The 25948-nt window shown below is 32.9% G+C and overlaps 2 protein-coding genes across 4 annotated transcripts; both read right to left on the bottom strand.

Annotated features, from left to right (window-relative positions):
* Window positions 1-629: 629 nt before the first annotated feature.
* CXIP4 (CAX interacting protein 4) lies at window positions 630-3281 on the bottom strand. 2 transcript variants are annotated; one of them, XM_011020355.1, is made up of 3 exons: window positions 3137-3281; window positions 1933-2931; window positions 630-882 (listed from the first exon to the last, which is right to left on the bottom strand). In XM_011020355.1, the coding sequence occupies exon 2, from the start codon at window positions 2909-2911 to the stop codon at window positions 1949-1951; it is 963 nt and encodes a 320-aa protein (XP_011018657.1). In that variant the 5' UTR covers window positions 2912-2931; window positions 3137-3281; the 3' UTR covers window positions 630-882; window positions 1933-1948. The 2 variants fall into 2 exon arrangements, with proteins under 2 accessions (XP_011018657.1, XP_011018656.1); XM_011020354.1 differs by having other exon boundaries at window positions 670-947; window positions 3137-3278.
* A 4627-nt stretch (window positions 3282-7908) lies between these two features.
* Window positions 7909-12636, bottom strand: LOC105121625 (ras-related protein RABH1b-like). 2 transcript variants are annotated; one of them, XM_011020351.1, is made up of 6 exons: window positions 12293-12634; window positions 11752-11822; window positions 10997-11085; window positions 10581-10692; window positions 10173-10263; window positions 7909-8401 (listed from the first exon to the last, which is right to left on the bottom strand). In XM_011020351.1, exons 1-6 carry the CDS (start codon window positions 12407-12409, stop codon window positions 8255-8257), a joined length of 627 nt encoding a protein of 208 aa, XP_011018653.1. In that variant the 5' UTR covers window positions 12410-12634; the 3' UTR covers window positions 7909-8254. The 2 variants fall into 2 exon arrangements, with proteins under 2 accessions (XP_011018653.1, XP_011018655.1); XM_011020353.1 differs by lacking the exon at window positions 7909-8401 and adding an exon at window positions 8928-9026 and having other exon boundaries at window positions 12293-12636.
* Between the last annotated feature and the right edge of the window lie 13312 nt (window positions 12637-25948).

The following is a 25948-nucleotide window of genomic DNA, read 5'->3' as shown; positions in this document are numbered from 1 at the left end:
ATAGTTTTAATGGTCCTAAATCTCAAAATCTATTTTCTTGTGTCCAACAAATATTGTAGTAATTTCTATCTCTCCCAAAGCTTATCTTAGTCTTTTTATCTTATCATTTTAATTTCTATCTCTCCCAAAGCCTATCTTATTCTTGTGCTTCAGTTGCTATAATATATGATTTTGTTCTCGTACATGTCACCTGTTTTCTTTCTTATCTTCTTTTTCTGTGCAACTGCTATATTGGGTTTTATCCAAGTTTTATTGCTATATGCTTTAGGTGCACCGCAAAGGAGGCAATAAAGCTAGTAATTATGTAAACTAGGTGAACGAAGAGAACAAGTAGATCACTGTCTATTCTTAGAATAAAACGAATCTTCCAAGGTCTTGTTTTGGGATTGGTTACAGAACCCTTAAAGTTCTGAAATTTTCAATTTATCTCGAAGCTTTTAGCATCCCCTTCAAGGAGAGGGGGGTAGCTTATTATTGCGTAATATAAAAAATCAATTTGTTTTTGTTTTAAATTATTTTTTTAATATTGTTTAATTATTTTAATGTATAAATATCAAAAATAAATTTTAAAAAATAATATAAATTATTTTAATACATTTCCAAAAAAAAAAAACCAATAGCAAGGAAAATCATGCGACTGGTTTTCTGCGTTGTTTACTGTGCATCAGCTAAACTGAAAATGGTGCTTTTACGGGAACAACACAGCAACACAGCATGCCTAGAATACAAGTCTTTAAACATTCATATTTTTTTTTAAACATCTGGAATAGATAAATATTCGCATTCTCGGATAACAAAGACAACAAATCAACAGCGCTCCAGTCCGTCCACTGCAGCTGACTTATACCTAGAATCTTGTAGACAATCACCATCTCCATGGTACTGCAAAACGGAATTTTTTTTACGATATGCGATTGAGTAAATCCATTTCCAAAGCAGTCTTCATCCTGAAATTCAATATAGTCTGCTCGTGAAAAATAGTATCTTAAATCATGAAACCAAATAGATGAATGAATAGATTCAAAGTTCTAAATTTTTACATGGGAAAAGTAGACATTCAGTAAAGATTGATTAAAAGGTTTTAAGTCTCTGATTCGCTTGGCTCCCCTCTATTTATTTTCCAGCCCAACTTGTCCAAAATTGGATTGAAAGCTATCTTTCCACCCTTATCCTTCATGTTTTGCCGTTAAAACCCCATCTAAACAGGCTGTTATATTCCAAGAGAAGGGCTTTCAAGTCCTCGGGATAAGAAAACACTCATTGGAATTGTTTTGGTAACCAAAGGTCATCTAAAAATGCAGGGCTGATAAGTGACTATAGACTTGAGAGGAATACAGGGAAAAGATTACCGAATAATAACTTTAGGAGATGCTGGAGTGGGCAGAAACTTTGATTGAAATGAAAGGGCAAAGCAATTAAACAAGGAACCAGGACGTAACATGGTGATGCCCCCCTCTGTCCCTCCCATCAAATTAGATGCACTACACTTTTCATTGATGAGACGGCAGTATCCATAACATATTGCCTAATAAGAAAATTCCAACTCCCCATTTCCATCCACTTAAGCTTAACTCAACTCGCTGATTACATTTGTATGCTACCTATTTAAACTTGCCAAAGCCAAAGCACCTCAAACTTCCAACACTATCAGTTCGATTGCGCAGAAACTCGTGCCAGGAGGAACATAATAGCATTATGCTATCCAGCCACGAGTAAAAAGCAAGCGCTGAAGTGCCCAAACCACCTTAACAAAGTATGAGATAAGAAATATGCGTTGACAGATACAATGCAGAGAAGGGACAGCAAAGCAAAAGACACAACGAGCGTTTACGCTTTTCCAAGCATATTGCCCACAGGGTCAAATCGAACAGGTATAAACGAAAAAGACAAGGATTAGAGTGTTTGACTTGAACTTAAAGAATGAGTGGTTACCTTTCGTAACTAGACATCATTCATCATCTTCATGATGGCGTTTCCTGATCTTCTTCTCAGAACGCTTTATATCTCTTCCCACCCGAGGATCATCAGAGCCAGAGGCATCAGGATCAGACAAAGATGTTGCCTTCCTGCTCTTCTGCTTGTGCCTTCGACCAGAATGCTCATATTCATCTGAATCAGAATCATCAGAATGCCGATGACTTCTCCTTCTCCTCTTTTCCTTCCTACTCTTCCTCTTACGGCGTTTCCGATCATCCTCTTCATCTGATGACTCGTTCTCCTTCCTCCGCTTCTCCTTCCTCCTCTTCCTCCTACCCTCATCTCCATCCTCTGAGTCGCTACTTCCTCTCTTCTTACTCCTCCTTTTCTTCGACCTTCCTCTCTTCTTCCTCCCAGAATCTGAACCATCGTCATCAGAGTCCTCCTTCTTCCTAGATGACTTCCCCAGAGCACTACTCTTCTTCTTACCATACCTTTCAGCAATAATCCTTTCAATCTCCGAATCCACCTCAGAATCCGAAGTCTCACTCTCATCCTCATCATCTTCGCTCTCCTCGCCCTGAACCCCTCGTTTCCCATTCCCTTTTATCTTCTCCAACCCAGACAAAACCGCAGCCTGAACTGCTTCCGCATCCTTCTCTTTATCACCATCCTTAACACTCACAAAATTCCTACATTGAAAGGCAAGGTGGCCTACACGACCACATCTCTTACAAGCACCACGAGCCTCATCAGCATTGGATGAGGTAATACGGGCAAGCGCCAGGAGACCCTGAAAGCTGGCATAAGCATTCTCACCTTCAGGCTCAGCGGTGGAGGACTTCTCCTGGGATGATTTTTTGGAGTCATCCTTGTTAGGTGCATAGGGATCATACCCAATTGCACTCTGCCATATACCGTGAGTCTGCAGAGCTGCACTACTGTGCACCCTGTTGTTCGCCGGCATGCGAACTCTTCCTGCTGTCGCCGGCATCTTGAAATATAGAAGTTGATCTGCGATAAACGAGTTGAATAAATAAAAACTAATGAAAATTTTCGAAATTCCAATTAAAAACCTAAAATAGGGCTTGTGATTTCAAAAAACAAAACTGTTAATTAACCTATTCCCAAAAATCTAACTAAATCAAAGTATTCAAACCCTAAAACCCTGAAATATGCAATCTATTGAATCACGAGGAAGGAGTTGTTGATCGCTTACCAGATTAAAAGATGGAGAGAGGAGTTGACCGCCACAGGCGAAGGGGTGTGACGCGTCGGTTGGCTATCAGAGAGAAAAAGAGATGGGGTTGGGGGAGCGTAGAGGAATTTGAGAATGGAGAGAGAGAGAGAGAGAGCAATTTTGAAAGAGGTCCTTTTCTAGTTCTGAGTCCAAAGCGGCGCGTTTCATGGTTTCTGGATAACGCTGTTGTCTAAGACTATTATAGTATTGTTTTTTTCAATGTTTTTTATTTAAAAATATATGAAAATAATATTTATTTTATTTTTAAAAATATATTTTTAATAAAAATATATTAAAATAATTTAAAATTATATAAATCTTCTTTTTTAAAAAAAAATTTCATAAACATTTTTTTAACATAAAAACAAACCCACTATTAACCAAAATACCATCGTAGAAGTTGATACTGACCTTTTTTATAATACACCATCCACAAGGATACCCGCTGCTTATCTTGTTAAGCAGATCGCTCTAATTTTTATCTCCTAGTAACTCTCCGGTGAGCAACTAATACTTGATCAGAGCCGTTTAATCTTCTTCTTCTTCCTTTTTTCCATGTATGGTTTAGATAATGGCCACGAGTTCCTCTTCCTATTTAATGCTTGAACACCTTTATTCAAGCAGCATTGGGCAATTATATTGGATTCTAATTGGCTAGCTTTGAAAGAAAAAAGATTCACCTATCATTTTCCTCTCAGATAACTATAGTAATATATATTATTTTTTCCCTCTTTCTTGAGGTCAAATGCACCAACACGAGTAACACGAGTAATGTTTAGGAATGTAATTCCTTTATTTTTTATATTAAAATATATTAAAATAATATTTTTTTATTTTCAAAAAAATATTTTTTAGACTTCAAAACTATTCTCGACATTACCTTGCTATGAGTTGAGAGTCGTTGTTTACTTGAAGAAAACATGCATTGAGAGCCTTGGCTAAGTTAAGACTAGCCAATAGTTCTTAGTATTCGACCATGGTGTTTAAGGTAAGTAATTAAAAAATAAAGTTTATACTAAAACATTTACCCTTAAGGCTTGTCAAAACCATCATGACTCCATATACATTAGTATTGGAGGAGAAATATTAATTGAAACATAAATATCAAAATTATTAAAAATTTATTTAGAAAAAGGGTATCAATTGATAAACAATTATAATAAAAAAATAATGTCGAATCATTATAAATATTATCTAAAAATAAATATATTTTTGTTTTTAGAAATAAAATTCATTTATATAAAATATATATAAAAAATTACAAATCAATCAAAATAATATCTTCAAAAATTAAGAATATACAAAACAATTTTAAAAAAACTTTATTTAAAAATGCGTAAATAAGCAAGATAAAAAGATATTAATTTAAATAAAAATTAAAAAATTATTAAGAAAGGTATCAAAATATTTAAAAAACAAGAGAAAATTAATATTAAACAAAGAAATCAGAAAAAGAGATTGAGCTAAAAAAAGATGTTAAACATTTTAATTTTTCAAACTTGTGATTCCGATCATTAAACCAAAAAAATCATAAATAAATAAAAACTAGAAAACTCAATTCTCAGCAAAGTAAACACTAAATGACGAGGTCAAGAAAAAAAATTACACAGAAGAATTTAAAATAGAAAATTATGATTAAAAAAATTATGATGAAAATCAAAATAAAAAATAAATGAGAGGGACATTTTGTTTTATTGGAGGTTTAAATTGAAAAGAAAAACTACTTTAATAAAAGAAAAAAAACAAATGACTGATGACTAAATTGAAAAAAAATAATACACTATAAATTTTAATTGAATGATAAAATTAAAAATTAATAAAACTTTAATAAAAAAGCTAATTAAAAAAAATACAATTCAAAAGAAAAAAAGATTGAAATGAAAAAAATAATATACAAATTATAATTGAAGAACTAAATTGAAAACAAACAAAATTTTTATAAAAATACTATGAAAAAAATAAAAATCAAAAAAATAAAAACTAAAATAAAAATACTAAAAATAAAGAGGATGAACACATACTTTTAAGGGGGTGATAGAGAGAAGAAGGAAACAATAGTAACCACGACTAAAAACCATTTATTTGTCGTTAACAAGTGTTGGGCTGTAAGAGGACGCAGTGATACTTCTAATAATACAGTGAAAAGATAATTGTAGCTATTGAGAGTCGTTTATATACTGAAGTGTTGATAATATGTACTGACAACTTTTTAGATTGAAAAACTAATAGAGCAATGTTAAAAGACTAAAATATCCTATCATAAGATATGAAATTAAAACAAATAATATGAAAAAATAATGTGAAAAGATGAAAATGTTTGTGGGCTAATGACTTAATTCTTTTTTTATTTAGAGTGAAAAAATATCTTTTAATTATTATTTTAGAAAATAAAAAAATAATTTTAGTCAAGGTATCTAAAATTTTTGAACCTGAAAAGTAAATTAATCATTTTATTATTCAAAAGAGTGAAAAGACGCGTGTAATCTTGAACAATCCTTTGATAATTAATGAGTTATTAGAAAAGATTAAATTAGCATCCTCATTTTATTTCAAAGGTAAAATCATAATTTCACCGTGAAAGTGAATAGTAATCCATGTGAGAATGTACAGTGATTTCTTGTAATTTAGAGTTTTTGTCAATGTTAATGTTTTTATCAGCACAAAGGAATCATGTACCGTGTCTCAATCGGAAGCTTAAAACCATTCACTTGTATAAACAAAATAAACCGACTAAATCATCTAGGTGGTAGCCAAATGATAAAGACTTGGGACTAAGGGGTTTGTTCCCTCTGTAGTCTCAAGTTCGAGTCCTTAGTTACTCATATGATGACCACTGAGGCTTACATGGTCGTTAACTTTAGGGCCCATGGGATTAGTCGTGGTGCGCGCAAGCTGGCCCGGACACCCACGTTAATCTAAAAAAAAATAAACGGACTAAAGCAAAAAAATAAAAAAAAATAAAAAAATAAAAAAAATAAACCGACTAAAGCAAGGTAGTGATCAAAACGAAGCACGTTTTCTCTTCTTTTGTTCTTCGCTTCCTCTTCTTAGCAACTCCTACTCCTGACAGTAGCATTTCAACCCTTGACCCTTCAACGAAAGATACAACAAACCGAACCTGCAAAAAGTGCGCAGAGGATTCCATGACTTTAGTTCAAGTTCTCTCCGAACAGTTCCTGTCAGTCACGCTACAAACCTTAATGGACTCGAAATAGCTGGCACGGAACTAGCTCTGGAAAACGCAAACACCACTGTTTCAACAGTCATTTATTTGTTATATTTGGTATTATGATAATTTTTATAATTATAATTTTAAAAAATTATTTTATAAAAATTATTTTTAATTAAGATTAATTTGATATTTATATATGTTTGATTAAAATAATAATTAAAATTAAAGTTAAACAAAAAATAGTTTAATGTATTTATTTAAAAATACTTTTTAAATTGAGGTTATAAAATAAGTAAAAAATATACATATATATATTAATAATTTTAAATTTAAATATTATAGATTTAATTACTATTGTTATATCATGAAATAAATAATACTTTATATAAAATATTTTTTATTATTTCATTGAACTATCTACAATTCCATTACGTACAAAATTTATTTGACAAGAACTATAGTTAATTTAATTCACTCTACATTACTTTTTTTTAAAAAACTAACTATTGTTCACGTGATTAATGCAAGTAAATTTAATTCATTTCAAACTAATTTTTCAAAAAAAGTAATATTCATATCAACATAAACAATGCAAGTGAATTGTTGACTTGAAAAAATAAATAGTATTAGTGAATTTATCTTCACTTTTTTAAAAAATTTTATTTACATGAATAGTGTTAAAACTTATTTGCATTATTCATTTAAAAAAATAAACAATACAAGAAAATTTATAATTTACTATACTCTTTAAAAAAATATTATTTAGTGAATGATGTAAATTTACTCGTATTGTTTATTTAAAAAATTAAATAATAAAAAAATAAACAGCTAAAAATTGCTTAGGCAAAACTTGTATTTTAAAGCAAAACCTGTATTTTAAATATGAAATATATCAAACTCTATTAAAAATGAATTATATTTTTAATTTTATCAAATATTTATTTTGCTGTGATTATTTCAAATGTAAAAACAAACACACTTCCGAACTTTTTGAGTTTTGACCTCCTTGCCTTGGCTTGCGGATTGTTTAGAACTATATACTTCAGTTTTCAACGGTCACCAACCACTTTGGTAGTGATGATGTTCTCTTTTCACAATGCAAATACAGCACCCATCTATGTCTATCAAAACAAAATTTCCCTACTCCTTGCTTTGATTACGGGCGGCTCGATCGAGCTAGCAATTATCCTCGAACTTGCCAGCTTTTAGCGACCTAGCCTTTCCTTACTCATGGTCATTTGAGTAAATCTCTCAGGCTGACAAAATTATGCTGCACTGTTATATTTGCAGCAGTTTTACATGCCCCAACAGCAATACAAATACACACATGAATGCTCTGAATGACCACAAACATGTCGCCTATTGTATGTCGGCCAAATCTTATTTTAAAAGCTTGGTCCTATAGTGCAAGGCCAGTTTCGTTCCTGACAACTTCAATGACGATCATAATTTTAACCTGGTCAAAGAGCACACATAATTAAAATCACAATTGAGACTTTTGGGAGGGGGGAGTGCCGTTGATATCCGCCACAGACCCATCAGGCCATCAAGTTGTTGAACTCAGAGGAGGAAGAAATCATAACTACAATATGCATGTGTTGCACGGAGAATATTATTAGGTCCTTTGACATAACAAAGAAAGAGAAGTCCATTGAAAACTGTAATTCCACTGCATATCCTACAACCTATGACCCTATAACCAACCTATGAAATACAAGAACATCCCAACCACGAATCTTTCTAGTCCTAGTTCTCAACCACTCAAGTTTTACCAAAGAGTTCCCCAGGCACAGAGGAAATGCTTCCCAAATAGGACGGCAAATAGAAGAGGAAAAGGACAGAAATAAGTCAGTCAGTCATTTACATATTAGTGAAATATTGTTCCAACAGGGACAATCGTACCAATGGTTAAGAGTTTCAAGGTATCAACAAGCACATCCCCCTGCCTGAGGCTGTGTCTGGGATGAAGCTCCACCGGAAGACTTTAGGTTCACATCAACCATGTCCTCTTGGTTTGTTGAAGAAAGTGCCTCCATTCCTGGTAAGGCTGCAGCGATTTTTCGAAACAATGGCTGCACAAAATTTCATCGATGTGAAGTAAGAGACAAAATACCAAAAGTAAATAAATACGGAAACCAATACATTCTGAATAAAAAAACAGCAGTCACGTCAAAGGACAATAAGGCATTGGATCCAAATTTTTTTTTGTGGGGGTGGGGTGGGGGGCGCCGGGGGAGGGGAAGGTCTGGGCTGTGGAGTCCAGATGTAGCTCAAATAACCATTAAATGCATATTATTGGGCAACGATGGACACCTTCAAGAGATGGCTAACTGAAAGATGGGAAGCCCACCTATCAGATTTCCTTTCTTCTCTTTGATATCCCAGACATGTAAAGATCCCTACCATTAGACAAGGTAGACATCTGGACTATGACCGGTTGAGACTTCAGAACAGAGAGAAAAAGTTATTAAAATATGTAATTAGAATGGAAAAGCATGATCTTGTAAGAGCTTAAGCAAATCAATAGACAGTATTGGAGCATATAGGGCTGTGGAGTCCAGATGTAGCTCAAATAACCATTAAATGCATACTATTGGGCAACGATGGACATCTTCAAGAGAAGGCTGACTGGAAGATGGGAAGCCCATCCATCAAATTTCCTTCCTTCTCTTTGATATCCCAGACATGTAAGGATCCCTACCATTAGACATGGTAGACATCAGGACTATGTCCAGTTGAGACTTCAGAACAGAAGGAAAAGGTTATTTAAACATGTAATTAGAATGGAAAAGCATGATCTTCTTAAGCAAATCAATACAGTATTGAAGCATGTAGGGCTGTGGAGTCCAGATGTAGCTCAAATAACCATTAAATGCATATTATTGGGCAACGATGGACACCTTCAAGAGATGGCTAACTGAAAGATGGGAAGTCCATCTATCAGATTTCCTTCCTTCTCTTTGATATCCCAGACATGTAAAGATCCCTACCATTAGACAAGGTAGACATCTGGACTATGTCCGGTTGAGACTTCAGAACAGAGGGAAAAAGTTATTTAAATATGTAATTAGAATCAAAGAGCACGATCTTGTAGGAGCTTAAGCAAATTAATTGACAGTATTGGAGCATATAGGGCTGTGGAGTCCAGATGTAGCTCAAATAACCATTAAATGCATATTATTGGGCAACGATGGACACCTTCAAGAGATGGCTAACTGAAAGATGGGAAGTCCATCCATCAGATTTCCTTCCTCTCTTAAATATCCCAGACATGTAAAGATCCCTTCCATTAGACAAGGTAGACATTGGGACCATGTCCGGTTGAGACTTCAGAACAGAGGGAAAAAGTTATGAAAATATGTAATTAGAATCAAAGAGCATGATCTTGTAACTTAAGCAAATCCAAAGCCAGGTTTGGAGAATAGTTCTTTTATTCAAAAGAGAATAATTAACTGGTCAGCAAAATAATTTCTATGCAAGCCTACTTTCTAATAGGTTCACTGAAGCAAAACAAGGCAGAGAAGAGACATAGAACCCTTTGCACAACTTTGTGAGGAATTAAAAATGTCATGATCACAAAGGTAATGGAAAAAACAATATCATGCTCTTAATCTACCCTCAATAGATTGAAAAGGAAAAGGCATGCGATGGACCTGCATCTGATTTTTCATTTGGCTCTGAACTTTCTTTCTTTTTTCTCTCTTTTTACCCTCTTCTTGGAGAGCATTGGCCATTAACTCATAGAAGATACTAGGCAGAATGATTGTGTTCATTTTAGGCTAATGAAAAACTCAACATCACCAGGACGTAGTATAGAGGGAGAGCATGAGCTAGAGAACAAACCTTGATATTAAAACCAGCTTTTGCACTAGTTTCGATAAACATGACGTTAAGGTCTCGGGCTTTAGCTTCTCCTTCTTCTATAGAAACTTGCCTGCCAAATCATCCACGGAACAAAATGTCAGTGGACATGAGGCAAGAAAAATCAAAGACTTAATTTATCAAACTGCAGAAAGGGAAAACAGCAAATAATTCAGATCTGTCAGTATTTGTTCCGACCACAGATTTACAAGCCAAAATGAGTGGCTAAGATCAAACAGATCATGGCGGACCAGTAGAAAGTAATTTCAGAAACAGTGCTTTTACTTGTGTGTGTTTGTGAGATTGTGACCCAGAGTAGACACAAAGCATCATAAACAAGCCACACTGATCATGGCAATTCTTAACAATCTAGTGCCATTAAACATTCACCTCTTCTCCACAAGGTCAGTTTTGTTCCCAACAAGGACAATGATGACATCGCTGCCCCTCTCAGTGCGAACCTCTTCAATCCATTTTGAAGTGTTCAGGAAAGATTGCCGACCTGAAACATGGACTATTGAGTTAGGAAACGTCCATGAAACATGAATGCCTTATTCCTAACAAATAGTTTGGAAGTTAGTTTAATGCGTATAAGAGGGGGAAAAAACCAATGAGACTGAATTACAATACAAGCACATAACCAAACAAGTTTATGACTTCACAAAACCAACATGCCAATCAGGGAATTAACAACAAGATAGGTGAATTTACTTGATCTCTTGAAGTACAAATTTACTTAAGATGGATAGATGACAAGGCAATAAGCAAACAATCACGATGATGATATTGCTTTAAAAACTGCATACTTGCAACATCAAATACAATGACAGCAACAGAGGAATCTCTAATGTAACTTGGAATGAGGCTTCTGAATCTTTCTTGTCCAGCTGTATCCCTGCAAGCATAGAGATTAGCAGAGAGTCAACCATCCACAAAGGAGAAATTGTCATGAGAAATAGTAAACCACACAAACATAAAAAAATCAAGATAAATAATACATGCACGTGTTTACATAATTATATCTACAAAAAAATAGGTACATGTGCATATGTCGTGTGGCTTATGCACAAATATTGCAATCATATTCATGAAAATAGTGACAGTAATATGGACCCTGACATCTACCAATGTGCACATCTCCATTTCTAGCACTTTTAAGAATACCTATCCTTCACAAGGCAGTGCCGCGTAAACTCTTGATTTATCTTCCTTCAATGAATTGCCATTCATTCTACTCAATACAAAGCTTATGCCATAATTAAATTTACGCATGTATTCAAATGTAAAATTGATCCTTGATGACCACAGCATTATTTTTTCTGTTTCACATCATATAAGTTCCATCTCCTTGGAGCGCAATATTGCATTGTCACATATGTCATGGTAATGGTATCTATATGCAAATAACCATTCATTATTAATCCTTTGCACGGTGAACTGAATACATATAGCCCCGCTAGTGAATCAAGAGTTCAGTGCAGGATTCGTGTCCAAGGATTACGCATATTGTATTTCTCAGAACAAGAACAAAATTGCACTTTGTTAAGGTGATGGATCTAACCACAACTGCAAACGAATAGTTCTGTCTTCAAGATACATGGTTTTTGATAGAAAATCAATGCCAATGGTAGCCTGTTCATCAGTTCAAGATACATGCAAGTTAGATCAGCAGCACAGGCTAAATACTTTTGAAATCATGAAGAAACAAACTATGGGTAACGACAACATCGGCCACCTCATCTGACTGACTTCCCAGAAAAAGAAAAACGAGGCAAGAATTAAAAAAAAGAAGGAAAGATTATACATCAACGAGAACAAAGCATAATTACAATTTTCTAACGACGAAACACCACATTCTATATATAAAAAAAGAACCCCGAAAATAATCAAAATTCCTTGACTGTAAAATGAAAGATCTCACAAAAAAATTATCATGTTCATTTATACGATAGTGCGATCTTTCAAAGAATAAGTAACTTCAAAACCCAAACAAAGGGTATGTCAAAACAACAATACATATCAGTGCACAAAAAAATAAACAGATTTAGAACAAGATGAATCAGAGTCCGAGGCAAAACGAATAATAATGATCTGGGTTTTACCTGGTAGGTGTTATCGAATTTGTCATACATGAAGCGAGTGATGATGCTGGTTTTACCGACTGATTGGTCTCCCAAGAAGACCAGCTTGTACTTTGCAAGAGCTGAGACTGGTGCCATTTTTTTCAATTATTTTTTCGGAGATCCGTAAATGGCCGATTAACCAAATCGGAGAGAAATGGATATTTATAGGTATTTGCTTTAAAGTTGTACAGTGTTTGTGCTTGGTGATTGAGCTGCGCAAATAGCTGAGAAATTCTTATGAAGAGAAGACTGATTATCGGTATTTGACGTTAACGGGTCGGGTTGAAGTTTTGATTGTTTCCGGCATACTTCTGAGACCCGGTCCGGTTGAAGACCTAAATTTCAAGTTTTAACTGGATTATTAGCTTATTTCGGTCAGTTTTTTTAATTAAAATAATATTATTTTAATAAAAAAAAATCAACCAGTTATTGACAGGATCTTGACGAGTTAACAAGATCAATCCTCAATATCCCATCAGGTTTTATCTTTTCTCATTTTTTTTTTTAATCCAACTCGATTCTAGCATTGGATTAGCCAATTCTCATATTAACCTATATAATTAAAACCAAGATTTAAAAACTATAATTTCAGCTTTTATCGAGTTTTAACTCTTAACAACGTTAATTAGTAAGCTAAAGGTACACATCAATACATGGTGAATTACAACATTAATTCAAGTTTTTTTTTTGTTTTTTAAAATTATTTTTATTATTTTTATTTTTTTAATATTAAATTGATTATAAATTTTATTTTGTAATTTAAAAAAAAAAATATTGTGTATTGCTATAGTATTTTTCACATAATTTTTTATTTTATTTTTTAAAAAAATTATTTTTGTTGATTTTATTTTTTTAATATTAAGTTAATTGAGAATTTATTTTTATAAATTTTTTCTTTAAAACATTGTTGATTACTACAGTATTTTTTCACATTGTTTTTTTATGATTTTATTTAAAATTATCTTTTTTAATATTAAGCTGATTAATAATTATAGTTACAATATGTGGGGGAAGCACTGTAGCTTTCCTCGTAAATTACTATAGATTGCTATAATCTTTCTTCCCATATAGTTTGTTTTATTTTTTTTCTAAAATTATCTTTATCAATTTTATTTTTTAATATTAAATTGATTTAGAATTACAATTACAATTAAATACAAATAAGGCTAAATTACGTAGGGAAAACACTTTAACTTTCCTCACAAAATATTATGGATTGATATAATTTTTTTCTTAAATGGTTTTTTTTCCAATTTTTTGTGTTTTTTTGAAATATTTTTTCCAATATTATTTTTGTCAATGTTATTTTTTTAATATTGAGTTGTTTATAATTTAACCTTGTAATAAGACTTAATTATGTGGGAAAAACACTACAGTTTTCTTCACAAAATATTATAGATTGCTACAATATCTCTCCACATAGTTTTTTTCTTATGATTTTTTTAAAATTATCTTTGTCAATTTTGTTTTTTTAATATTGAGTTGATTGAGAATTACAACCATAAGTATTTACAAATAAAACAAAATCATGTGGAGAAGCATTGTAGCTTTCATCACCAAACACTATGAATTGTAACAGTTTTTTTAACATGGTTTTTTGTCCTTGTTTTTTTTGTGTTTTTTTCAAAAATTATTTTTATCAAATTTTTTTTAATATGAGCTGATTAAGAATTTAGTTTTATAATTTTTTTTTTAAACACTGTGACTTGCTGTAGTGTTTTTTCACATAATTTTTTTATGATCTTTTTAAAATTATCTTTGTCGATTTGTTTTTTGAATATTGAGTTGATTAAAAAATATAATTACAATAAAACTAAATCATATGAGAAAAGCATCGTTGTTTTCTTCAAAAAACACTATAGATTGCTATAATATTTCTCAAAATGGTTTTTTATAATTCTTTCTAAAATTATCTTTGTCAATTGTATTGAGAAAAACACTGTAGTTTTTCTCACAAAACATTGTCAATTGCTACAACATTTTTTCTCATGGGGTTTTTCCTTTCAAAATTATCTTTGTTGATTTTTTTTTTTTTAAAATAAGTTAATAGAGAATCTAGTTTTGTAATTTTTTTTGCTTTTTATCAACATAAACGTTAAATCATGTGGCGAAAGTATTGCATTTTTCCTCACAAAACACTGTGAATTGCTACAAATTATTTTGTTAAGTTTCTAAGTTTTTAATCACCAGCATAACTTTTTTTTCATCATAAAATATTAGCTTTATCATACTTTTAGTTTCTATTACTTATCTAGCGCTGATTTATAATTATAACATTATTAAGTACATTTGTGTTTATAAACCTACAATAGTGTGCAGGCATTCCATCTCGTATTTATTAAACTCAATAATGTTACAATGACTTGTTGATAAGATGCCTTACTTGTATTAGGTTTTATTTCAAATCATTTTGGATATTGAAATAACTAAATCCAAGCTATTCATTTTGCAAGTTAATTCATTACTCGGGTAACCCAGTTAAACCTATATAAGTTTTTACTAGGTTATTATTAATGATTTTTTATTTTATTTTTATCTAAAATAATATTGCTGTAAAATTGATCTAAATTGATCACATGACGACCTTATTTAAACCTAAGCTTTAATGACCAAGTCTAAACTAGATCTAATAACAATTAAAATAAAATTAGATGGGGTGGTGAATTTATTCTATACTTAGACACATTTGAACGTGGACGGGAACAATAAATTAATGCATTTATCCTTTTCTAACAAACCATTAACCTAGTTATTAGGAGCAATAATATAATTTATTAAGGACCATTTAGTTATTATTATATTAATTGAGGACAACAATATTTTTTATTTATTATTTGCACAATATAATAACTAAAATACCTTTAAAATCAAAATAAATCTAACTTAAGTTTAAGAGTTCATTCAGCATTTTGTTTTATTACCCTAGTAATCATGATTTTTTAAACTTGAAATTAAGGGTTGATTCATTTTTTTCTCATGATTTTTTAATGATAATCAAGTCAAATTAGAGGTAATTTTGTATTTTATAAGATTAAAAATATTTTAAAAAATTATCGATGTGTGTGATGGCTTAAGGTAGAGGAAATTAGCCATATGCAGTGGTGTTATAAAGCTCTTGACAACTCTTTTCCCAATGAGATGACGCGTGATGGTTTGTATAGTAGTTTGGTTTTAACAATTTTTTTTTTCTTTTCTTTATGATAAACAAGCTGTCCAATCAGAAAATCTTTAACTTTATTTTATCACCTTTAGAATTATAGATTTTTTAAACTTTGAACTAAGAGTCAATTCATCTTTCTTCTCATAGTTTTTTTCAGTGATAATATAACCAAGTTGGAGATAATTTTATATTTTATAATATTAGAAAGTAGAATAACTATCAACCATTAAATGATATTATCTCAAATAATTATCCTTGAACTAGGTTAAATTATATATTATTTTCTCCATGCAAGTTGGTGTGTTTTAAAGGTATCAAAACACATATGAAACTTTAAATAAGGTTAATCAATTCATTCACTCCATACATTTCTTCTTTTTTTTGGCATTTTCACTTATAATTTTTTTTTTAATTATTCCACATGAAATAATAACTAAATTCCATGTATCTCTTAATTGGTGCACTTGAAATTAATTTAACATATGGTGTAAATTAAACTATATAATAAGACATGCAAAACAACAAGTCAACTTCAATAATATGTCATGGTCTTAATTCATCATTTCAAGCAATTATATAGCCATATATTTTGCTAGGTCAAATATTTTGGTCATTAGATAATTTGAGGCCATATACATATCACTGGATACTAGTTTTATTACTAAGTAACTAATTGTATTATTCATTATCAGTTAACTATTTCCACCATCCATTACTAGTTAGCTATTTTTATTGTTCATTATCGTCTATTACTGGTTAACTATTTCCACCATCCATTACTCGGCACTAGTTCCATTACATTTTAACTACTTGCACCATACATTGTTAGATAATAGTCATATTATCAGATAACTAACTTCACATGTATTATAATTAAAATATTAACATACCTGATAAGATCAAAAGATTGATATCTTCTCCCAAGTGCAGGAGTATCGAAGTAATAAATAACCCGGCAAGACCGGGGTCGAACCACAAGGAAGTTAATTGTACAAATTATAAACAACAATAATAGTAATAATAACAACAACAACAATAATAGTAGCAATAATAATACTAATATAATAATAATAATAATAATAATAATAAAGAAAAAGAAGGAGAAGAAGAAGAAGAAGATGAGAACTTTGAGATGGAATATTAATGTAACGATTAAACAATGATAATAACAAATGTCAAGGTTAGAGGTTCCACTAATGGTATATCAAACAAGTATAGTATAAACTCTTATTATTGAATTGGAAACCACACACAAAGGAGGTTCCAATCAGATTATATATTGTTAACATGATTACATTAGTCATCTTATTCAATTAATGCTAATACTTGTAAATCTCGTCAAGCATTCATGATTATAACTTATGTTAACAATAAATCAAGTTCCTTTCATAGCTCAGGTGTCGGTTATACCATACATTATGGGCTATGAAAGTGCCAAGCATTTGTTGTACCAAGTGTTATACAACATAAATCAAGATTAGTTATTTAACAAGCAAAGTATTAAAGAGTGAACAAGATAACAAATATAAAACATGTTAGTATCAAACATTAAAGTCCATATTAAGTTTACATTATACTTATTCTTACACCATTAGTGTAACCTTTTCACCTTGACATAATTAACTTAGCTAGACATAATGAAAGAAAGCAAAATAGATAAACAAAATAAGAACATAAAAGTTAACTAAGTAAAGGAAAGGAAATGAAAGGCATAAACTTAATATTAATGAAAACAAAGCATAAAAAATACAAAGAGAGAAAGGAAGAGCATGATCTTGATCTGAACACCAAGATGCCTAAATGCATGGCAAATGCCTCCTTTTATAGGCCAAAAATGGGAACTATTGATTTGATGACTAATTGATAAGTGGGTGGCCAACTTTTGACTTGGTGACAATCTTTATCTTCTCTTGTCTGCCCAAAACGTCATTGATAACGTCAAAACTGGAGCCAGTTGCAAACATGAAAGTTGTAGGCAATTGTCTCAGCTTTCTTGTGTAAAAAATTCAGCTCATTTGGACTTCTAGAACTCCAGATATGGCCAAAATACCGAACAGTGCTCGGGCTGGAAGACAGATTCGGGCTTCTTTGTTGTTTCTACAATTTGGACTTGATAATGGCCTTTTTAGATCTTGGGCTCCATATGAAAGTTGTAGGCCTATGTCTTACCTTTCCATCCATATAAATTGGACCTAAATCTGAGATATATAGCTCCAGATATGACCCATTTACCGAACAGTGTTCCGGTTTGGATTGCACCGACATCTCTTTTCTAAGTTTGGCCATCTCTTTATCCTTGCAATTTAAGTTCTTAAAGTCATCAGTCAATCCTTTCATTTATGTGATAGGCCTGCTTTTAAAATGAACATTTACCACAAATTAAAGGTATCTTATATTATTAGATATATTATTATAAAACATGCTTTAGTTAAGGAGTTATTGATGCTTCAAATGCAAAATGATGATATAAAACCTTGATAAAAATACACTTTTAAGTATCAATCAATACCATATTTTAAGAACTTATAATTACTTGACTAAATAAACTATTAAATTAAAATATCAAACACCTACCTAATATCAAAGTTTTAAATGCATTATCCTATGGTTGTACCATTCTTGTAACCTTTCCGGTGTTCTTAGAAATTTTCAATACTATACTTTATCCATTCATTATTGGAAACTCTTTTCAAATTACAACATCTCCACTTTTCTTAACCAAGTAATGCACAGTTTTGATTGTAAATTTAAGAAATCACAAGTTTTTTTTTCAAAAAAAATAGTATTGTCAATTAGAACGATTGATCGATTCACATTTGCATAACCAATCAATCAACCATGTATTATTGAATTTTATTAGTGTTCTTAATGGTTGAACAAATAGTCGACTAATTTGATTATCCAAATTAAACAATAATCAATTTCACTATTTCTCTTATCAATCGATCAACCGAATTATTTAATAATCTCAAAAGATCAACAAATTTGTGTAACATATCAAATATTATTTTAGTTTTTTTAATTATTTTAATTCACACAATACTCGTTCTATTTTTATGTTATAGAATATCACAAAACAAAACATTCAATCTCATAAACCTATTTTCCACAACTCAATACAAGATAATTTAGCTTAAAAACCACGAACCATCATGAATAATTTCATTAGAAAAGTTTCTTATCTCTTATTTTCAAGAATTTGGAAGAATATAAGCAATAAAATCAAGCTTTAAATCTCCTTCCAATTACCTTTAATCTTTTAATCTAAATCCTTTTAATGTTCACAATGGTAATTTTTCATGATCGTTCTTGGGTAAAATCTCCTCTCTTTATCTTCCTATGGTGGCCGGCCACCTTGGATTTCTTTGGAAGCCAAGTTTGTGTTTATGTGTGTCATGTTTCCTTTATTCACACTCTGACCCCTATTGTTTATTGTATTTTTATTTTATCTCATTATATACTTTCTTTCTAATAACTTAATGCCATATTATCTCTTTATTTTGTTCAATTTCACTCATCTTCTTTTAAACTTGATTTTTCTTTGATTTTAATCCATTCATAATCTGATTGATTTTTCAAAAACTTTTTGCCAAAAGAGATTTTCAATCGAGGTTTACATTAATGTTATCTATTTTTCTTATTTATATTTCATCTTATCATTTTGTATTTGGACCAAATTTTTTATATTTTATTAGCCTGAAAAATTCTAACCGGAGGTTTGCATTCTCTCCCTATTTTTAACAGTTCTCTTTCATCTCAAATTTCAGAGATCAAGATATAAACTAAATAATAAATGAAGTTTTGTAATGAAAAGTGAAACCCCCAAAAAAAAAGGGGATGAAAAAGGAGAATCTTAAAATCACAAGGACCAGACTATAATTTTCCATGCCACAGTGATAGAAGGGCTGTTTTTTTTTTATGGCCATGTCAATACTAATCCATGTTTTCTCAATTTTCTAAAATCAATAAATCAAATCCTATTTTACAAAATTAAGGGGCTGTCCAACGTCGCACTTTTTACACCGCGAATATAACATTACTCGCGAATTGAAAAAAGTCATCCGCGTTAAAATCATGCAATGATGCAAACATAATATAAAGTCATGAGAATTGAAATTGTAATTTGTAATGTAATGTAATTGGAATAATTATTCATTTTTTTTTTTAACTGTTATGGTATTTCCTAGCCAGTTTATTAGCATGGAAATGAAGTTTCTTCATCATGGGCTCAGCCTGAGATTAAAGTTACCCCAATGGGCTCAGCATATGATGGGTCGATCAGTTATAGTTACTCTTTCACACTGATCCAACCAGAAGCAGAAAGATTCCAGTTTTCAGGGTTTTAGCCGGGGTTTGGGTTTACTTCTCAAATTCTCTCTTCACTTTCTCCTCTGCCTTAAACACCCAGACCCAGTTCCCTACAACAAATCGAGTGGCTTCATCTCATGATCAAGGCGTTTCCAAGCTTTACATCATAACAAGGGGTTGGTTGCTTCAATTTTCTGTAAGAACTCAAAACTCGATAGTTTTTTTAACTCTTTTTTCTCACTTTCTGATAATTTAGCTCTGAGTAGCATAGCCAGACAGCTCCTTTTGGATTCGGTTTTACACATTTTCTCTCATATTTTTCGTTCGCCTTTGTAGTATTTATGCTGATTATAAACCCAGAAATCACATAAAAAAGGGTGGTTCTTGATTTCACCATCTCCAAATGCATCGTCGTCTTGCAATATTCACCCACAAGATTTTCATTAATACCAATCCTATCCCAACCAGAACAGCCACCGGCGCTACCTTTTTGTTTACTCAATCGAATCCCTTAAACCCCAGGACTAATGGGTTGGCTTTCTTTCGTTTACTATCATTCACTCCGGTGCACAGGCGTGCACCGGACCCTGATGACCCATCCAACCTGATGAAGGAAGATGGTGTCTCAGTTTGCTCTCAAATGTGGATAGAGAATTTTCGAGAACCGGATAGAATTTTGAGCAATTTGACAGCTTATCTTCGCCGGTTTGAATTGTGGGTATTGGCTTATCAGAAAGTGTGTGCTGATGACATGGGAGCTTATATGCCCCGCAGTGCTATACAAAGGTCTGCATTGGAGGACTTGTTAGCACTTAAAAATGCGGTTCTTGATAATAGGTTTAAGTGGGGTGCCAGGTTGGATTTTTTTATAAAGTCCCCGAAGGATAAGACTGACTATCAGTCATTGTCGAAGAGGAAGATTAAGGCAATTTTGACAACCACACAACCGGCAGCATTTCAGGATAAGATAGTTCAGGAGGTGTTATTTATGATTTTGGAGCCGATATATGAAGCACGGTTTTCTCAAAAGTCATTTGCTTTTAGACCTGGTAGAAATGCACATACAGTGTTGAGGGTGATTAGGAGGAATTTTGCTGGGTATTTGTGGTATATGCGAGGGGATTTGAGCACAGTTTTGGATGGAATGAAAGTGGGGTTAGTGATAAGTGCTTTGATGAGGGATATGAGGGATAAGAAAGTGATTGATTTGATAAAGACAGCATTGACTACTCCTGTGATCACTAGTCGTGTGGAAGAGCCAAAAAAGAAGACGAAGAGGAAGTATCAGAAAAAGAGGGTTTTGGCAGAGGATGAGCCGAAGCCAGATCCATATTGGCTAGACACTTTTTTTGGGTTTGCACCTGAGGAGGCAGAGAAGGTTCCTTCATGGGGGCACTGTGGGATTCTCAGTCCTCTTTTGGCTAATATCTGCTTAGATGAATTGGACCGTTGGATGGAGGGTAAGATTAAGGAGTTCTATCGTCCTTCAAAGAGTGATGTCATATGGAATAGTCCAGAAGGGGAAGCAGAACAGGGGAATACATCTTGGCCAGAATTTGTGCCAACAAGTGGCCCAGACAAAACTAGGAAGATGGATTATGTTAGACATGGGGGTCACATTTTGATTGGTATGCGAGGACCTAGAGCAGATGCAGCTACATTGAGGAAGCAATTGATTGAGTTTGTTGATCAGAAATACATGCTCAAGGTTGACAATGAGAGCCTCCCAATTGAGCACATAACTAAAGGTATAATGTTTCTTGATCATGTATTGTGCCGCAGAGTTGTGTATCCAACTCTACGGTACACTGCCACTGGTGGGAAGATCATTAGTGAAAAAGGTGTGGGCACCCTTTTGTCGGTCACAGCAAGCTTGAAACAATGCATTAAGCAATTTAGGAAGTTGAACTTTCTGAAAGGGGACAGAGACCCAGACCCACAGCCTTGTTTCAGGATGTTCCATGCTACTCAAGCTCACACCAATGCACAAATGAACAAATTTTTGTCAACAATGGTGGAGTGGTATAGATATGCTGACAATCGGAAGAAAATTGTGAACTTCTGTTCTTACATTATAAGGGGTTCACTTGCAAAGCTTTATGCTGCAAAATACAAGTTGCGTTCACGTGCAAAGGTGTATAAGATTGGTTCTCGGAATTTGAGTCGTCCTTTGAAGGAGAAGAAAGGGTCTTCACCTGATTATCACAATTTACTAAGAATGGGCCTCGCGGAGTCAATTGATGGGCTTCAGTATACCAGGATGTCTCATGTACCCGAGACTGATTACACCCCATTTCCAAGTAATTGGATACCTGATCATGAGAAGGCATTGCTTGAATATATAAGGCTTGATGATCCAAAAACTCTTGAGGATCAACGATTTATCATGAGAGAGCAAGGTCTGGTTTCACCGCAGGACTACATTTCGATGCTTGTTTGGAACTACAAGCGAAACGCTATTTCGATGGATCAGCTTTCCCTCATAAAAAGTGGTGGAAATAAGGCAGAAAGAGAGCAACGGTTGCTCTTGGGCTCTGATCGTGATAGTTATGATCAGAGAAGCAAAGAAGAGGAAGAGCATGGAGAAGAGTTTGATGTGGCAGAAATATGAGGTAATTGTTGTATTATTCGGTGCTTGCCAGGCAACATTTTCTGTAATTGGACCGTTACATTTAGGGGAAGCAAAGTGGAATGGTTTCTTCTGCAATGCGCCACATCGCTTATGATAAGAAAATATGAACTTCTTGTATAAATTTAAATAAACTTAGCCAATTTAAATTGCAGAATACACCATTGAGTTCATGCTGGCTGCTATTTCATTGATGTTGGTTTTGCATTTTGCTTTGGGCCTATCTGTTTGCTTTGTTGTAGACCATTAAGATGAGGTTGGGAGATCCTTGGATGACTAAGCAGGAGCCCATTTTGCACATATTATCTATCCCGCATCCCTTATTGCAGAGTTTTCATGAAAATTCCTTTACAACTGTTTTTTTGGTATGTGTGTGCCATTCAAGGGTTGCTTCAATCCTACTTAGCTTTCTTTGCCTTTCTTCTATGCTTTTGTTTTCCACTCCTTGCTTCCTTATTCATTCTCCTTTTCGCTTCTATGCCCTCACCCCTCCCAAGATATGTGTATTTTGTCCTATTAACGGCTGACCAATTTCGTGGGGGATATGTTGAAGTTTGGCCCACAATTTCTAATATCTTAGAATTGTACATTGAGTTTCACTATTTCAGTTGCTCTTCTTGTTTATCATGCACATATGGTCCTATTTTTAATCTGTGCAAATGTTGAGACCCCCATAATTTGGTGACTTCATAGAGCCCTCATTGGGTTCAAGATCCTACAACACCACGGCCAATAGTTACATGCCTCCAAGGATGACCGTGGGTGAGAATTTATAAAATATGTTTTTGTTATAAATTTAGGATTCGAAATTCTGACATGAAATGTAAGTTATCTGGTTCTGATTCTGATATTGTATTAACTCAGGGGGCTGTGGTGTTGCATTTGGGAATTTCCTAGAGATAGGACTGCAGTTACTTGGGATAGTTCTTGATGATGCTCGGTTGAGTTTTCATCTGTCGAGTCTTCACCTGAGTGCCACAATTTGTTAGAAATGGTCCTCGTGGAGTAAATTGACAGGCTTCAGTATACCAGGATGTCTGTTGTGCCCAAGACTGATTGCACCTTATCTCCATGTAACTGGATACCTGATCAGGAGAAGGCATCACATTAACATATAAGATTGATGATACAAAAACTCTGGACGATTAACGATGTTACCTCTGTTGCATTGGAGAACACGGGCTGATTTCACCTCAATTAATTCTACATTGTGATGCTGGTTTGAAATTCTGACGGACCAGCTTTTCCTCTTTAAAATGCAATCCTGACGGATCAGCTTTCCCTCATGAAGTGGTGGTAATAACGAAGAAAAGAGCACCAGTTTCTGTTGGGCTGGGGTCGTGATATTAGAAATCGAAGTAGCAGAGGAAGCAAAGAAGGGTCTCCCGTTGTAGAAATGTAAGGTAACTTCTGATTTTTCTGTGGTTACCATGTAAAATTATCTGTAATTGGGTTCATACTGTTTAGAGATAGCAAAGTAGAATGGCTTTTCCTCCGTGGAACAAAGCTAAATCAGCTACGATTAATGAATACGAAGATTCTTATATAAATATATTTAGTCAACTTCGAAGTTAGAAGAGTCCACTGACTGCATCTTGATGATGTGTTCGAGAGATCTTTGGATGATTCTATGCAAGATCTAATCCTGAACTTGTTATCCATCCCGCGCTTGATATTTCGGGCTGTCGAGCTAGGCATGCTAACGGCTTCAATCCTTGTTTGCAGGCGGTTTGTGCCCTTCTTCTAGTGTTTTTTGGGTCACTGCCTGCTTCCTTGTGTACTCTCCTTTTTCTCTGTAAGCCTTCAACACCCTTACACCCCATCTCTATCTCCCTCTCTCAATTTGTGTGCTTCTTTATTATGGTTTGACCAATTTCATTTTGGTATTTCTTGAGTCCAGTTGATCTAATACAAGCAAGCAACAAGGGCTATCTTAAAAGTAGGAAAAAAGAAAACATATGTTCTTATAAATACCAGTTTGTTCTGAACACCAAGATTCTAATTAATTCACCAAGATTCTAATTAATTCCAGTAAAAACAAGATATCACAAGTAAATTACACCCTTTTCTTGCTGCAAATATTAAGAATATATTATAAGTAATTTAATTTAATTACAATGTGGGTTGTATTTGAAATTGAAAATTGAATTTTATTCCCATTCAAGCGATCAACCAACCATGACTCTCAAGAAATCTCTCATATCACTCATGTGACTTGTGTCGATAGGGATATCTCAATGAGTTGATAGAAAAACAGGAGGAATGTTAGGAAAAAAAAAAGGATTTATTATCTAGTTTTAGAAACTAGAAAACTCTAATTCATTTTTAGAGGTTTTAGGTAAGTGATTGATTAAATAATAATAAAAAATATCGATCATATCTTATACATTTTATCTAAAATAAATCCTTACATTTGAAACTATAGCTTAACAATAGAACCTAATCCTTACATTTGAAACATGAACGTTGGACCTAAAAAATAATAATGATTAATGAGGCTATGGTCTTTTTTATTTGATCATTTATGAAATGAGCCCAGATGCCTTTACTTACTTTATAGACTTTTATGAGATTATGTTAATCTAATTTATGTTTACTTATTGTGATAGGGAAAAATATACCCCAAGACTAAAAAATTCTTGAACAAACATTTCAAACAACAATAATTATAAACAAAGATTAAAAGAATATTTACGTGATTTTTTTTGGTATAAAATCAAATGTCATCATCTAGAAGATGACTTCGAGCAGGATAATAATTTATTGGCAAGCTGAAGAAGTGGGTCAAAAATATATTGTCAGGGCACCTTTAGGTATAGATTAAAAAAAGAAATATATTTTAAAAATAAAATCTGTCTTCAATATTTTTCAAAGGGATAAAGACTTTTTAAAGATATAATGATTCTGGAGTTTATTTTTAGATGAAAACAATTAATACTTAATATTAAATCTCGTCCTAGAAAATTGTGGTCTTAAAAATTGGTTGCTATAATATATATTTTTTTTAAAAAAAAGGGTTCGGAAACAACACGCATCCTTGTTGGCCGCCGCCACCTCGAAGATTCACACGAGATTATTGTATAAAAATTACTTTTTATATGAAAATAATTCTAATATTTATTTAATAAAATAAAAGGGAAATAATTGAGAATCTTTATCTAGCACAAAATTTCACAACGAACAAACATACACTTCCACTCATAAAATCCCAATAATGGGCCAAACAATTACACATTGCATAATCTTGATGTCACCTGTTCTCCCAACCTCATTATGAGATGTTGATCCTAACGTTATAAAATCTAAAAATCAAATCTTCAGCGGTTTCGTATCCTTAAGAGTTGTTAAGCAATGGGTTGGATCCCAATATTTCAAATATCCATGTAAAAGATAAAGGGGTAATAACTATTTTACCCTTACTGGTCGTTGGAAGATGATGAGATTGTGTCGGCATGTGCGTCTCAAGCGCTGGCATGTCTCATGCGCCGACGCTGAACCTGCAAAAAAAAAAAAAAAAACAGAGAGAGAGAGGCTGAAA

The sequence above is a fragment of the Populus euphratica genome, unplaced genomic scaffold, assembly GCF_000495115.2.
Source record: "Populus euphratica unplaced genomic scaffold, PopEup_1.0 scaffold25.1, whole genome shotgun sequence".
Lineage (NCBI taxonomy): Eukaryota > Viridiplantae > Streptophyta > Magnoliopsida > Malpighiales > Salicaceae > Populus > Populus euphratica.
Note: the sequence above shows the minus strand (reverse complement) of the source record. Positions and strands in the feature narration are given on the sequence as shown.

Coding starts and splice junctions, on each gene's coding strand:
- CXIP4 (XM_011020355.1), bottom strand. CDS start 2,911: ATGCCGGCGACAGCAGGAAGAGTTCGCATGCCGGCGAACAACAGGGTG.
- LOC105121625 (XM_011020351.1), bottom strand. CDS start 12,409: ATGGCACCAGTCTCAGCTCTTGCAAAGTACAAGCTGGTCTTCTTGGGA. Junction 11,823..12,292: donor AATTCGATAACACCTACCAG/GTAAAACCCAGA, acceptor ACTGATGAACAG/GCTACCATTGGCATTGATTT. Junction 10,264..10,580: donor ACTGACCTTGTGGAGAAGAG/GTGAATGTTTAA, acceptor ATGATTTGGCAG/GCAAGTTTCTATAGAAGAAG.